The 15,052-nt window shown below is 46.3% G+C and overlaps 1 protein-coding gene across 1 annotated transcript in view; it reads right to left on the bottom strand.

Annotated features, from left to right (window-relative positions):
* Positions 1-15,052, bottom strand: part of GLG1 (golgi glycoprotein 1) — an 85,105-nt gene that overhangs the window by 23,033 nt on the left and 47,020 nt on the right. The window contains exons 5-8 of the mRNA XM_075434141.1: positions 9,490-9,693; positions 8,764-8,835; positions 6,330-6,513; positions 4,297-4,511 (exon numbers count right to left, since the gene is read on the bottom strand). Coding sequence (XP_075290256.1) covers positions 4,297-4,511; positions 6,330-6,513; positions 8,764-8,835; positions 9,490-9,693 — 675 coding nt within the window. The remainder of the gene's footprint in view (positions 1-4,296; positions 4,512-6,329; positions 6,514-8,763; positions 8,836-9,489; positions 9,694-15,052) is intronic.

Genomic DNA, 15,052 nt, shown 5'->3' on the forward strand with positions numbered 1-15,052 from the left:
CAGCAGTTCTACCAGAAAATACTGCGTCCACTGAGCAACACCACAGGTGCTAGACGCTGCCAGTGCAGCTGTAGATCTTTTAAGGGCCAACGCTCACAATTAAGGGACATGTCTATCTGCTGCCTGATGACCTGCAGCACCGCAGACCCACCTTCCCTACGAGCAGGATCACCACCTTTGAAGAACACCACAACAACGCCATTTGCAGAAGACCATTTAACGACTGGAACATATCAAAGCTGTATGTGCTGCCTCAAAGCAAGGAAGAGCTCATTTTACACGGGAAGACAGGCTCCTGAAGTAGTACCTCATTCCCATGATTTCTTTTTTCTTACTGAAATGCATGCCCCTACAGACGTACATCAATAGTATAAATAATAGAAGCCTCGTCCTTTGATTCAGAACAGGCAGAGTGCTCTCCAAGGCAGCAAGGCCAAACTGCCCACAGCCCTTATGGGGGCACATTGCTAGAGCGTACCTGGGATGCGCCGGGGTGAGGAAGGCACTGACGCTTACAGTTAGGCAAGATAAGGCTGACCAAACACTCAGGAGTTTTTTTGAACCATTTCTATTACACAAAGCCATCGTTCCTCTACCGTTTACAGAACTTGGGCGCTTTGACAAGTTCAGTGATCAAAACAGAGACAAAAACCAGCTCGTAGATATTTGGAGGCAGGCACGCCTCTTGCACAACCGCACGGTTAATCACGAGCGCAGACTCTCATATGCCTGATCATTCTGGCTGAGGTGTCTCCAGAAATGAAACCCCTCAGATCAAGAAATTGGGGTTTGAGAAGGTTTGAGAATGCATTTCCTTGCCAGTTTTAAATACAAAGAATCGCTCGTATTCCTTCTGCAGGAAAATAAAATCACAGAGGTTCTTCAGTTACGTTTTGTTGTTCTGGGACTCTTTGTGCTGTTTTTGGCAGATGGGCAAACATCTTCCTTTCCTAAGGCAAGCAGAATCCGAGCAAACCTTGACAGACAGGACAGCAAGTAAAACCAGATCCAAATTAGATGTTTCCCATTCCAATTTCCTCAAGCAAACTGTCTAGGCAAGCACGCCTGAAGAATTCCAGGACTAGTCCCACTGCATTGAGCCAGCCAAGAAATTAAAGTGCTGTACCAGTGTTACCTACTAATGCTACTAAAAGCACAGACACAGAAGTTTGTGACTCCACTTATAAAAGACAACGTCTGGAGATGGGCCCAAAGTTCTCCAGCCAGCTCCGCTTGGACAACCCCGAAGAAACCACATTGTTTTCCTCTGTTCCCACAGGTGACAGTAGTTCCACCCTCAACAGCCACGTCAAAATTCAATCTGAGAGCACCAGCACCATGTCCCTGAAATAAGAATTGCCCAAGAACATCAGAAAGCAAGGACCAACATCAGTCACCTCTGGTCTAGCTGAACTTGGACTGAAGCCATGTGGACCACGCAGAAGCCAGGAAGCAAGCAAGCGGGAGATGGCTGAAGCAGCATCCTACCTGCAGATGAAGAGCCGCTGTAGACACAAAGTGATAGGAGTGCTCACCAACGCTGCATTGCAGACAAAAGAAACCCCACAAAACAAAACAATCCGTGCTCTGCGATGCAGTCTGCTTACCAGTTTTTGGAAAACCCAACACAGGTCAGTCTTTCCTCCCTGAATGAATTTACTGAAGCGGCACTTCCGAGACCACAGAATCACAGAATGGTAGGGGTTGGAAGGGACCTCTGTGGGTCACCCAGTCCAACCCTCCTGCCGAAGCAGGGTCACCCAGAGCAGGCTGCACAGCACCACGTCCAGGCGGGGCTTGAATATCTCCAGAGAAGGAGACTCCACAGCCTCCCTGGGCAGCCTGGGCCAGGGCTCCGTCACCCTCAGAGGGAAGAAGTTCTTCCTCATGTTCAGCTGGAACTTCCTGTGCTTCAGTTTGTGCCCATTGCCCCTTGTCCTGTCGCTGGGCACCACTGAAAAGAGCTTGGCCCCATCCTCCTGACACCCACCCTGCAGATATTTATAAGCATTTATAAGGTCCCCTCGCAGCCTTCTCTTCTCCAGGCTGAACAAGCCCAGCTCCCTCAGCCTCTCCTCGTAGGGGAGATGCTCCAGTCCCCTCCCAGCCCTCCGCTAGACTCTCTCCAGCAGCTCCTCATCTTTCTTGAACTGGGGAGCCCAGAACTGGACACAGTACTCCACATGAGGCCTCACCAGGGCAGTGTAGAGGGGAAGGAGAACCTCCCTCGTCCTGCTGGCCACACTCTTCTTGATGCACCCCAGGATCCCACTGGCCTTCTTGGAAGCCAGGGCATCCACGTGTCTCAAAAACCAAACCATTCCTGACGCATGGCAACGATGCAGCTGAGACATCAGCTTCAGAAAAGCATCAGTGGCTCAGCAGAAGCATACGTCAAAGGTGCTCTCTAGGTATCCAAAAGGAAATGCAGTAGCTCCAGCTACTCTGCAGGGATAGGCCTCTACCTTGCCTTCTTTCCAGCTTGTCATACAGGCCAATTTCATATGACAGGCAAGTCTGAGCCTCTTGCACAAGCTGCACAGTGTCTGGGAGGGTTTCAGACAATATTTTATTCCTTACAAAGATAATTTACCTACTACAGAAGGTAAAAGCAAGAAGCTCATTCTAACACAATAAATCAAACCAGAACAAAACCAGCAACAGCTGAGACAACCATTAACTTTCACATACAAAAATATCAGCAATAAATGACTTAGTACCTCAGAAGTTGTAGGCAGCTATATAGCAGCACCATGCCAGTCCTCAGGAACCCAGAGCATCGGAATGCTTATGCTATTCTTGCAATCACCTACTTTCTCTTGCCCATAGAAAAATGGACAAACTCATCATATTTTATAAAAATCAACACTTACTCTGCTTTGCTGTCTTTTGCACAGAATATAGAATACAGGTCATCCAACTCGAATGGGACTCACGGACAAGCCCTGCTGTTGCATCAAGGTACCGTACAAAAACAAAGCAGAAACTTAAGTGTAAGAGAACTGAGAAAAAAACCCCCATAGACTTCTACAGACATTCTTTTTCCCCAAAAGTCTGAAATCATGTACCACTTTTGAGAGTCCCCTGTCTTGACTTATGACTTATTCTGAACACGCACTTCGTGATCTGGAAGTTATTCCAAGATAAACTGATCTTCTGACATTTGCAAATAATCAAAATCTGAGGCAGCAAGTTCAATTTCATAGTTAAACAGAAATGAGTATTCAGTTTCTCACACTAATGCTGCAAAGCATAAGTCATGCACCACAGTTCACCGCAGAAATGACTCAAGCTGCTGCACCAACACACCTGGTATTTATGCAGAAGTAAGCTTCATCACTAAAGCACCCTATGCCTTACAAAAATTTAAACAGATATTCATTTATCTTTGATAACCTATGCAAACTGGCAACATTTTGGGCTCAGGCTTTAAGCTACATTTACACTGAAAATGGACTGCAGTGGTTCCATATTTTGCAGGAGGTGAAGAGCATGCATCTCCCCAAATTCCTACATCAGCACTAACACTCCCTAGCCATTTTTTGCACTGATGTCACTTTTCCAGGCTCATGGGCCCTTAAAAGCAGGTATTAAGTACAAAAATGTATGTAATATCACATTAAAAAGCACTAATGAGTTTGAACAAATATTAACTGATTGTTTTTTCAATTTAAAGAGACTACAAATAGGATGCATCTGGGCTAAAATGGAGTTTAAAAAAGGCAAAAGAATTATTCCCTTTCGAAGAGGTATTCTGGAGAACAGCGTTTTCTTCAGTGGCTGTAACTACGACGAAGCGCAGCAGTATGGTGCACCTACCTGTCCCTGGAGTTCCATCGCTCACACTGAATGAAACGGCAAAAATAAAACTGAGTGGAAAGGTGCTTTGAAAAGATTTAGTGCACTTTCAAGGACAGTGCATAGGGGGAAAAAGGAAGGAGAGTGACTGTTTTAAAACTTATAAAAAAGCAAGTTTCCCTACATCTTGCACATAGGAGAGAATTCCATGACTTGAGAGCTGCTGGAGAAGAGCTACTGGAGATCCAGTACAAAATCCAGAGCAAAACAACCCCAAATGTATTTTTTGAGGAAGAAAACCATTACTAGGGTGCTGCTCGATACCAAGTTACGCTTCATACCATGACAATTACACAACCGCCTCCAGCATTCACTGGTACCCAGCAGAACCAGACTGCCTTCAGAAGAATCTCCATCACAGGGCAAAATGTCAACAGACACATCAGTGCTTCTACCAACCCAACAACCTAGAAGTAAAGTGCTAGAAAAGCATCTTACTGCCTGCTGACAATTCAGCCCGACGTTGCCCTTTTCACCCCGTACGACTTTCATCAGGCAATGCAGGGTGCGACCTTTCCGATGCAGGCCTGAGCAGTGGTGTTCAATCTCCCCTCGGCAGCTCAGGATGATTTCTGGGCTCAGGGAGAAGTCTTCCATCAGCATGCGCCGGTAATCCAACATTTCACCCTGGCACTCGCTGCTCACTTGTCGACCTGCGCCAAGAGGAGACAACGTGATTTAGTATCCATGCTTAGCAGAGCTCTTCTTGACCTACGCTGCCATCATCTTGGAAGAACAGGGACAATGTCCACACACCAGACTGCAACCAGTGTGCTAGAGCAGACATGCTGGGGATTAAACGAGTTCTTACGGTAGCTCCCAGCATTTAATGGACCCTGTAAAATAGCCAGTCTATGGATTCAATACACGGATTTGGAAAAAAGGGATTCCTGAAAGATTAGGAGAATCTTATTTTGGATTTCATGTTACAGGAGGTGCTTTTGAGGAACAGCGGAAAACGCTCAGTGGATCTGCAGTTCTGTGGCCATCTCTTCCCTGTATGCTCACGGGGCCCCTTTTCCACTGTAGGACCAGAACTCATCTCTGGTAATTTACCAGCTTGGTATCTAACTGGGGGAGGAATTTGCGCAGAGAGCAGGTTAAACATTTTCTGAGGAAAAGGTTTTCTAGAGCAATAGCACATACTTGCTCAGGAAGCCGAATCACGGAACAGAATCTGCTACCAAGGGTGTATAGGGAGTGTAACAAACCACTGCAAGCACACAGAAATCGAACCTTAAGTAACGCTTGGGTCTGCTATAAGCTTTCCTACAGTCCCCAAGTAGACAGTTGGTTTTTTCATCAAAAGGAACACGCCTTTTTTGCCATGCCCTGCCCCCTGCCCCCATCACAGCCTGTTCATACGTGTGCAATGCCCCACGCAGCGGAGGTCCTGCACCCCAACAGCGGCTGCTGGGCATCACAACACAGACACGTGGAGGACTGCGGATGAATCAGTGCTCCTCCTGGGCTATGCTCCGTGGATGAGCCACACGCTGCAGAACCTGTTCCACCGTGAAAGTGGAAGCTCCTAACCGAACAGCAGCTTTCTGCATGTAATTCAGGAAAGCATCTGCTCCGCTGCAGGGGGAAGGAAAAAAAACCCACAACTTTCCCACAAAGAGCACACAGTGCTTCCACATCAATCAGAAGCAACGAGCTCTTCAAACTCACAGATGGACAGACCATTTACGGTGTTACGGCAGCATTTCCGTCCCGTGCCAGGGGCACGGCAGCACGCAGCCCTGCTGCTGAATCGGAAACCACCCAGCTACGCGCCAAGGGGGAAAACAATTCTCCAGTGCAGCTCTAGAGCACAGAAGGTGTTGTTTTACATGTTATGGCAATTTCACAGAGAACCTTTAGCGTGGTCCTGCTGCTTAGGGCCTCCTACTGCCTTTGGTACAGCCAGCGGTGTTAGGACTCCTCCAGCTTACACTAACTTAAACATACAAAAAGCATTTTCTCACATCTGCCTTCTATACAGGAAAAACTACATAAGGGTTAGAGAAACTAAAGGCCTCTACCCAAGCTACTGAACACCACAAGAAGCAGAGGACCCAGCATCTGTGGCTTTCCCTGAGTGATGACAAACAATTTGCCTATCCCATGTTTTAACGTAGCATATTTAATGCTTACTACATAAAGAATGAAAAGAGCTGCTTGAATTCACAGTGAATAGAAGGATTTGCAATTACACATTATCAGTCCAAGTGGGATTTGCTATCCTGCGTTTTAAACTCCTTGCCTACACAACAGCAGTCAGGGTCAGAAGTTTACTCAGCTGTTCTGATCTTCAAAACAACAGTGCCGAAAGTATTATGGTGAGGAAACTTGCCTCTGAACCGAAGTTTGGAAAAAGTTCCTTGGAGAAGCGGACTGAAAATACACGTTGAAGCTGAAGGTCTAAGAGAAACTTTGAAAATCAAGATCCCAGCAAGTCACCCATCTCTTGATTGAACTCCCCTTACCTCTGTGCACAGCAGACTCTAAGCACATCAACAGGTAGGAAAGCCTGGCTTCCCGAGACCGGGGAAGATTCTCCACGTTACAGCGGTACTTCTTCAGATCACTTTTACAGGACTTCGCCAGCGAGTAACTGACTTTGTAGTCTTGGGCAATCAGCTTCTGGCGGGTGGTCAGCGCGTCACGACACTGCAGGAGACACATGGGGATGGCTGAATGAGCTCCCACATGCTGGAGGCAGAGAGCTGGACCTGCCGCCATTAAGTTTTCAAGTTGTGTTTCAAAAGATGACTGATGCTTTAAAATCCACGCGTTTAACCTGCACTACAGTTAAATCGCGTTTGTCTCATAGAAACCGCACAGTTAACAATGCCCACCGAGGTCAACGGATCAAGGGTTTTAAAGGCAGCAGCTCTCTGCAGAGCACTTCTCAAAACTGCACATTCATCCCGCTTTTTGTTCAGAGCTGTGGCTGCGAGCGTGACTCATTCTCAGTAACTAGGATCAGTTGCTGACATTTATCCCAGCTGTGGTACGCGCTCACCCCATGCCCTCAAGCAACAACTTCTTCCAGTCGCATTTACAAAACAGGGTGTTCTTCGGGCTTGTTCTGCAACGCGCCGAACAGATGACAGCAGATAAAGCAGTCTAACCACGGGAATTTCTAGCTGTTTGCCACAACTGGCGAGGCTCACGAGGATGTACTGTGGCCGAACCCAAACCCAGCAGCTGCAAGAACAACCCTCTAAATTTCACCCAAAAAAGGGCCTGTAAAAACCCTGCTACGCTTTGTAGCTTTCGGTTTAAATTACATGAAAATTAAATCCGAGCGCAGCAGATAATTTAGAATAGCTCAGGCAAATTTGTCTATTCTCGACTGTTTGAAAGGAAGGAAAACTGCGCGTGTGTAGGGTGGGGAGAACAGAAGCGATCTGGGCACAAGGAACAGACAAGCCCCATAGCCCTCTCCCCTACCTTACATCAAGTTTTTTCACTTTTCTCCCCCTCCTTCTCATACCTACTTCAGGAATTGAAAAGCCCTGCTCCAAGATATTCCCACCCCCTCCTTCACACTCCTGTCTCCGTGCCATGACTGGGGCCTTGGGACGGGACAGACTTACAGCCTGGGACACAGGGAGTTAACGGCTTGCAGAGATCTCATCCCGCAAAGCAGGGGAAGGTCGGGTACAGCCAAGGAGCCCAGCCTGGCGAGCAGCTTTGGAGGACACAAAGCAAGCCACCCACTAGGCAGCTACTGATGCCATCGGCAAGGAGGGACTTTTAACTGGGTAACGGCTTCTACAAAACTAGTGACTTCGCAAATGGGCCAACCTTGGCAGCCACAAGAGCAAGAATTAAGATTTTGCGTTCCTCCTGCTCTGCAGACTGCACCCTCAGAGCATCCACCCCTCTCTCCCCACCAAGTAATCTGCTACAGCTTTGTCCAACCTCTCAGCATCTTCTCTTCATACCTTAAGACAGCTGACCACGGAAAAGACGCCTCAAAAAACACCCGCACTGTCCCTGTACAACCAAAACCAGGTAAAGCAAAAAGCAGCAGTCTATTTCAGTACCAAAATGAAGTTCTGTTTCAAGCCCTCAGGGATCACTCTCAGTTTTGAGTTTAATTGGAGCCAAGCCTTCAGACAGCCTGTGCATTTAAAGAAAAGGAAATGAGTCTGATCCCTCCAGGCCTCTGAATCACGGTCCCTCCGTGGAGCTTCTCCAAGGAGGGCTTTACCCTTTGTTCATATCCTTTCAGATGATGATATAATTCCATATAATCCCAAACACTATGATGCTGCTTCTGAACTCACTGAAGGCACTGCTGCCTTCCCAAAATGCCTACACCAATGCAAACTCTATTCAGGTCTGGCTTTCCAGAACAACTTCGTTGTTGTTGTTGAAAACAACATCTTTAGGAAAAATATAAAGAAAATGTCAGTAACTGAACTGTGCATCTTTCCCACAGAAATTGCTGCTTCATGGTCAGACACTCAGAGTCTTGAAAACAGAAGTGAAACACACACACAGAGCTTCCTGTGCTGAGGCATTTGGGTATTTTGTTTCTAATCTGCATGTTACGACAGCATTTATGCAAGGCTTACCCAGCGTGGTGCGACTTCTACTTTAAACACTCAATCACAGTGCGACCACTTGAGCTCCATGTCTACCTTCCCAAATTACCCACCCAAAAGCTTTGATTTATTTAAATGCTTAACTTTAAAGGCTGGAACTTGAGCACAATTAATTCAAGCCATCAGCAGTAGCTGGAAACACAAACATATCGAAGTAAAAGCAACTGTTAAAGCAGTTGGTTATCTGACCACGTAGATGATGGATTTTCCTCAACACTGGAAAAGAATAATGTAGCCTGGGCTGATGAATGATCCAATGATTTCTGCATTAAGGATTTGTCTCACTAAGACAGATACCTACCTTTTCACTCATTGATTCTTCAAACTTGTGATTAAAGAGGCACTTGTAGACTCGGCCTTCCCCAGCCTGAGTCTGTGAAACAGAACAGAAACATTTGCCATTAAAAATAAGACTTGCAATGCTTAATAAGCAGGCTAAACTACACCTAAAGAGATTATTTTTTAAACTAGAAATATATTAAAGTTAATATTTCAAAAGACAGCAATAGCTTCTACAGTATAAAGATCTTGTAAATTTTATTGTATTAAAAAAATCTGGTTGTGCTCATCATCCTTTCAGTGAGCAGACGTGCAGCTGATACAAGCTAAGTCAGACTGAACAATGCAGCTTTCCAGCTCGTTCGCTCCAGGTATGCTCAGGAGCGCTGCGAGGGAACTCAGACCAGGCTAACCTCGTGCAACAGCTTACTGCTGCAGAAAGGAGCCGTCACTCACCTCTGCTGTCTCCTCCCCGCTTGAGTCATCCTGCTCCCTTTCACCCCAGCTCTGATGCCCGTTAAACCATTTATGCCAATTCAGTTCATTAACCCACCAGAAACAACGCTTGTTTGTTGGGTGAGTGAATTTAATACCAGATTTATTGCAAAATGACACCTACAAGGTGTTTGTTGTCAGTATTACACGATCTCACTCAGGCTCCGCTCTACCATTCCATTCCTTTTTCCCATGTGGTTTTGTTTTTTCTAATGGATTACTGTAGAAGAGAAAGCAAGAAAAATCTACTCACATTTTCACAAAATCGCTCTCTGTCATCTCGGCATGCAAAGTAGAGATGCCGGTCCAAGTGGAAGTCATCTGAAGACAGTTCAGCTACACGAAGAATTGCTTTCTTACACTGATCAGAAACCTGAATTCGAGGATCAGTCTCCTCCGCCTCTTTTACCAGGCCTTTTTCCAGGCATGCCACCACCTCTCCTTGCGAGTGGGCATCCTACATAAGAAAAGCAAGACAGCATCTGTAAGCAAGCACTTACACAGTCAAGTGATCTGTGATTCTGGAAAAGCACCACATAAGTTAAGTAACAAACCATCTATACATAGACTTCCAAAAGTTCAGCCTAAACAGCACTCACATTCAGAGGAGACAACACTTAATACCTGTACTGTCCACACACTTTATACATCACCATCAAATCCCCCCCTCCACTGCTCTGGGTTTGTTCTAATGCGACTTAGTCACACTGCTCAGAGCAGTTTACCAAAATGGCCAAATTATCTTTAATCTGACACAGCTCTCTTCTCACCATGGCAACAGCAAGCAATAGCATCACATTAAGAACATACTTGGGGAGAGAAAAGTCATAGCTCCTCCACGCTGAGACAAGCCTTCAGTTTGGGTGGTGATAATTAGCAATGCTAAAAAGGCCACAAAGGAGCTTTGACCAACACGGGCTTTGCAGTGTTAATTCCTCCATTATGGGAACAAAATAAATTCAAAGCATTCCAGAGCAGACCAAGTCTTGGGCAAAGCAGTTCTGGCCCAATACTGTACTCCATGTCCACTGTCCCACAAGCCTGAAGACAGCTTTGGACTATGACCAGTGACTGCTAATAAACAAGAGCGCCTGTGCTTTGCATGAAAGCCCAGAAAAGGCAAGGCAAAGCTCCATTTGGTTTCCTACATCCTTTTTGTGTGTTTAGAAAGGGAACTGTTACCCCTATACCTCTGCAGAAGGTCCAATTCCCCAAAAGTCACAAGCTCTTCTGGAATAGGTCTCTCAAGGCTTCTGCGAGTTTTTCCTGTGAAGACTAACTTAACGCTGCTCCAAGAGGATATTGCTACTGAACTTCTATCAGACTATCTGGAGTATACAACAAGGCACGAAGACTTGCACACATCCGAATTGCTCAACCTGCCATTTGCAGGAAGCACGTAGGAGCTCTCCCTTCAAGCTCGCGCTGTCAAGTAGATTCATCCATGGCTGCTGCAGCAGCATGAGTAAGAGAGTCGTCTCCGTAAAACACAACCGTGGCTATTCAAAGCCATGCCATTCTTCCAAATCTTTCTGTTCTGACAAGACTCCTCAGGCAGGCAGCCTTTCATTCCTGTTTTAACTCTGCTACACTTGAAGCACAACCACAATTGGCCGATTAAAGTCATACACACAAGCCAGAAGTAACCTCAGTTTTAACGGGCTAAGCAGTTTTCCCCTTAAAAAAAGGCATGAAACTCCAAAACCACACACCCTAAAACTCTGTATTTTGGTTTGCTCTTTTCTTTGAGTGGGAAACTGGTCAACTCCACATGCTGGCCAGACACGAGCATCTCTGAAGAAATATAATTATATATTAACAGGTCCCTTTAGGACTGAACCCAAAAGGGATCTGAGGAATACTACTTAGTAGCAGGCTCACCACATTACTTAAAATTGTCATTTATCCACAACCACGTCAGACACAAACACTGTTCTGCCAATCCGTGTGGTCAGTCATAGGCAGTAATTACAACTGAGGAGCTACCAAGCATAAATGATTGGAAAACCACCACTTTAAGCAGCTTTTTGCTCCAGCCCAGGTGAGGTTGCAGCTGGGTGGCAAGGCAGGTCGAGGTTATTCCCAGCCACCTGCAGCCTCCCCTCACAAGCCAGCAAGGAGGGCACAAGACAAGCTTTTCCTGCTAGGAAAACCATTAGTCCCCTGGCTTCTTGCAGCATTGCTCTAGATTCCTGGTCAGCGTCATATTACATATGAAAGCAAACCTATTTTTAATAGCCTAGCGAAAGTAGACCTCCATATGCTGGATGCTGAATGTTCACCATTGCATTTCAGGGATGCAATGTGAAATGACTAATTTACTGCATTACTTTGCAAATACATTTTTTACATTTGGGTAGATGATCTTGCAGTGCTGTCTACTCTGCCGCCTTGTATTAGAGCAATTTTAAAACGCATCAGACTTCACAGAAATAGAAACACCCACAAGTCTACACAGCTAGCTCCCGAAAGACGCAGGCTTGCTCTTTTCTCCTACCTCCACGCATTCACATGCCTGCTCGTGGTGCCATTAGTGTTCCTGCTCCCTGTTCATGCTTACACACCTAGCGTGAGCAAACATAACTACACACAGAATACAAGCTCCTGGCAAAGTAAAAGACCACCAGCTTACTGTATCTGTTCCATAGATGAAAAAGCCATATAAAAATCCAGATCAGGATGTATGCTTGTCGCCATACTGAAGCACAGTGCAACTGATCTCAGTTTTACAAGGCTTTAAATATAGTAGGTATTAGCCTACAATTCAGATTGTACAATCTCTTACTGCAGACTGGAGGGGAAAACAAATGTGTGTGTAGCTGCGCTCAGCCGCCTTTGTCTAAAGCAGCTGGCCATCAGAAGTTAGCCAGGCTCATCCTAAGAAGGATGGCAGGACAGCTAACACACATCTGCGGTCCCCCTGTCACTTCACGGCGCTCTGCCACACAGAGCTGCCTGTTCCCCCCAGTGCCATCAGTCCTGCAGGGCCAGCTCAGCTTCCTGTTCCCCCCAGTGGCACCAGTCCTGCAGGGCCAGCTCAGCTTCGGAGGCCCCAGCACTAAGGGTCACCATCCCACAGCATGGGTTCTCCCGGCCTTGCGCCAGCACCGGCTGCCAGGTCCATCCAAGAGTACAAACAGCTGCTGCAGAACGAATCCCAAAGCTTTTCCTCTGCCCCGCACCCTGCTGTCGCCAAGACTCTGCCTCACAGCTGAAGACCTCTCAGTTCACTACACAGGCCAGGACTCCCCAGAATCGCTGTGGGGTCTGACAGTTTTTTGACAAGAATTATTGCCTTGCCATCCCTATCAAATGGAAAATTTCATCTGGAAGTTGCAAAGATCTGTTAAACATACTAGATCATTATCTAGTCTGGAGTGCCTTGAAACTGTGTAGTTTTATGAAGGAATACATTTAGATCCACAAAGGACACAAGCAGATTTCCAATACTGTCCTACAGCACTTTGAGCCACAGAGAAACAGAACTAAGCTCTAAATGTGCCCAAGCAACCCCCCCTTCAGCTCAATGCTTTGGGAGATTTTCATTCCTGTGACCAAAATTCAAACTCCAGGCATGCGGCTGTAGGCCAAGACAGAATTTTAAAAACCTCACTTCTTAGTACTCATTTTTCATCAGAGATTCCCCCTCCCCAATATAGTTTTGGCTTTGCAATTCTTGTCTATTTTTTTTGTCATTTTTAGAAGCTCCCCCAGAAAACAGTTTATTCTGTCCGAAATTTGACATGCCTGGAGTTCATGACTGTTGTAGCTGCAGACTTGCAGAAAGAAGCTGGAAAAGTGAACAGAGAAGAGTCAAGAGTAGAAGGAGCAGCAGGCAGGAGAGTGAAACCTCACCCGTCTTCTCAGCACAGCGCCGTGCACTGAATGGCCACGCTGGAGCAGCCAGGCTACGGAAACCCACCCAGCAGATCCACGGGGAGTCCCAGCTCGGCATTCCACCCAGCTAACCCGGACACCAGGGTTACAGGGATCACTCTTCGATTAGGCAACCCCCTGTACCTCAGTTGACGGCACGCTGCTGTAGTACTACACCAAGTAAACAAAGACCAAGCTGGATGTTACCATCTCTTCCCATGTAGACTCGTTTCCCCCATGTCCAGTAGTTCTGTGAAACTAGGGAAGGACTGAGAGCAACTGTACTCGAAGCACTCAGGGGTGAAAAGAAGCAAGAAAACAATAGTCTCCTATTGTGTCTTTTTTTTTTTTTTAGAAAACTGAAAAATGCTATTATCTGGTAAAATACTACAACAGATGTGCAACTGACACTTCTGTAGCATTACAGCAAATAATCCACTCCAGCTCGGACACCGTGCCTAAACCCAGCACCCAGGCAACTACACACCGCCCACAGGTTTGATGCAACCCGGGACGTTACTGGGATGAGGAAAGCAGCTCATTCCGATAGGCAGCCCAAGAAGGAAAGCTCCGTTCCAATTACCAATTTCAATTCAAGTTAGATCCCTACTGCATGAAGGCAAAGCAAGCTTTAAATACCAGGAGACCAAATTCCCTATAAAGCACAACAGCCAACTAAAACAGTGACCAAAACTACTGTTAAATATTTAGAATCATAGAAAGTTTTGGGTTGGAAGGGTCCCCTAGAGGTCATCTAGTCCAAACCCCCCGCAGCGAGCAGGGACACCACTAACTAGACCAGGTTGCTCAGAGCCCTGTCCAACCTGGCCTTGAATGTTTCCAGGGATGGGGCCTCCACTACCTCTCTGGGCAACCCGTTCCAGTGTTTCACAACCCTCATTGTAAAGAATTTCTTCCTTATATCCAGCCTAAACCTACCCTGTTTTAGTTTAAAACCATTACCCCTCGTCCCGTCACTGTTGTCTCTACTAAAAAGATTGTCCCCATCTTTCCTATAGGCTGCCTTTAAGTACTGAAAGGCTGCAATCAGGTCTCCCCGCAGCCTTCTCTTCTCCAGGCTGAACAAGGCCAACTCTCTCAGCCTGTCCTCATAGGAGAGGTGCTCCAGCCCTCGGATCATTTTTGTAGCCCTCCTTTGGACCCGCTCCAACAGTTGCATGTCCTCCTTGTGCTGAGGGCTCCAGAGCTGAACGCAGTACTCCAGGTGAGGTCTCACCAGAGCAGAGTAGCAGAGTAGTTTCTCCATTAACTGGAAGAAAAGAAAAAACCCACACCCCACAAAAGAGGCACACTACAAAACTCTATGCTTTCAAATGACACATCCACAGCTTTTCCGGTATACACAGCCAAATGCAGTCTGCAGCCAGACTGACTTCTGCACTGAACTTTATTGCTCTTACAGAGCAGAAAACCAACACGAAACACAGGGAAAAAAAGCACAGAAAACACCACACCAGAAGCAACAAATGCAGCAGGAACAGAATTCAGTTAGGAAGCAGAAAGCAAGCCAAAACAGAAAAGGAAGTCTAGAAAAGGAACATGGTTAGCTAGCAGAGGGGCTTCCATTCCAGAACACCTACTGACGGGCCTTTTCCAGTTAAAAAAGCCAGTTTATCCCAGTTACTATCACGAAGCTATCATACTGCAATCTACTAGCTGCCTGATGTGGATAAAGTATGGGGCCTAGCAGTGCTTATTTCCATAAAAAAAATTAAAAATAGAGAGATGAATCTCTTCTCCCACCTTCCTCCTCAGATGTCCACATCCTATTTATTAAATTCACAGTTACGTTCAGTCACACAAAAGGGTAATGACTGTTTCTCTACAGACAACTCCCAGAAGCTGCGGCGTGGAAATAAAACCTGAACCAATATCTGATAGGAGTAAATGAGCTGAGATTTCTCCAAAGCAGAAAAGGG

This window comes from Opisthocomus hoazin, chromosome 12 (assembly GCF_030867145.1).
Source record: "Opisthocomus hoazin isolate bOpiHoa1 chromosome 12, bOpiHoa1.hap1, whole genome shotgun sequence".
NCBI lineage: Eukaryota > Metazoa > Chordata > Aves > Opisthocomiformes > Opisthocomidae > Opisthocomus > Opisthocomus hoazin.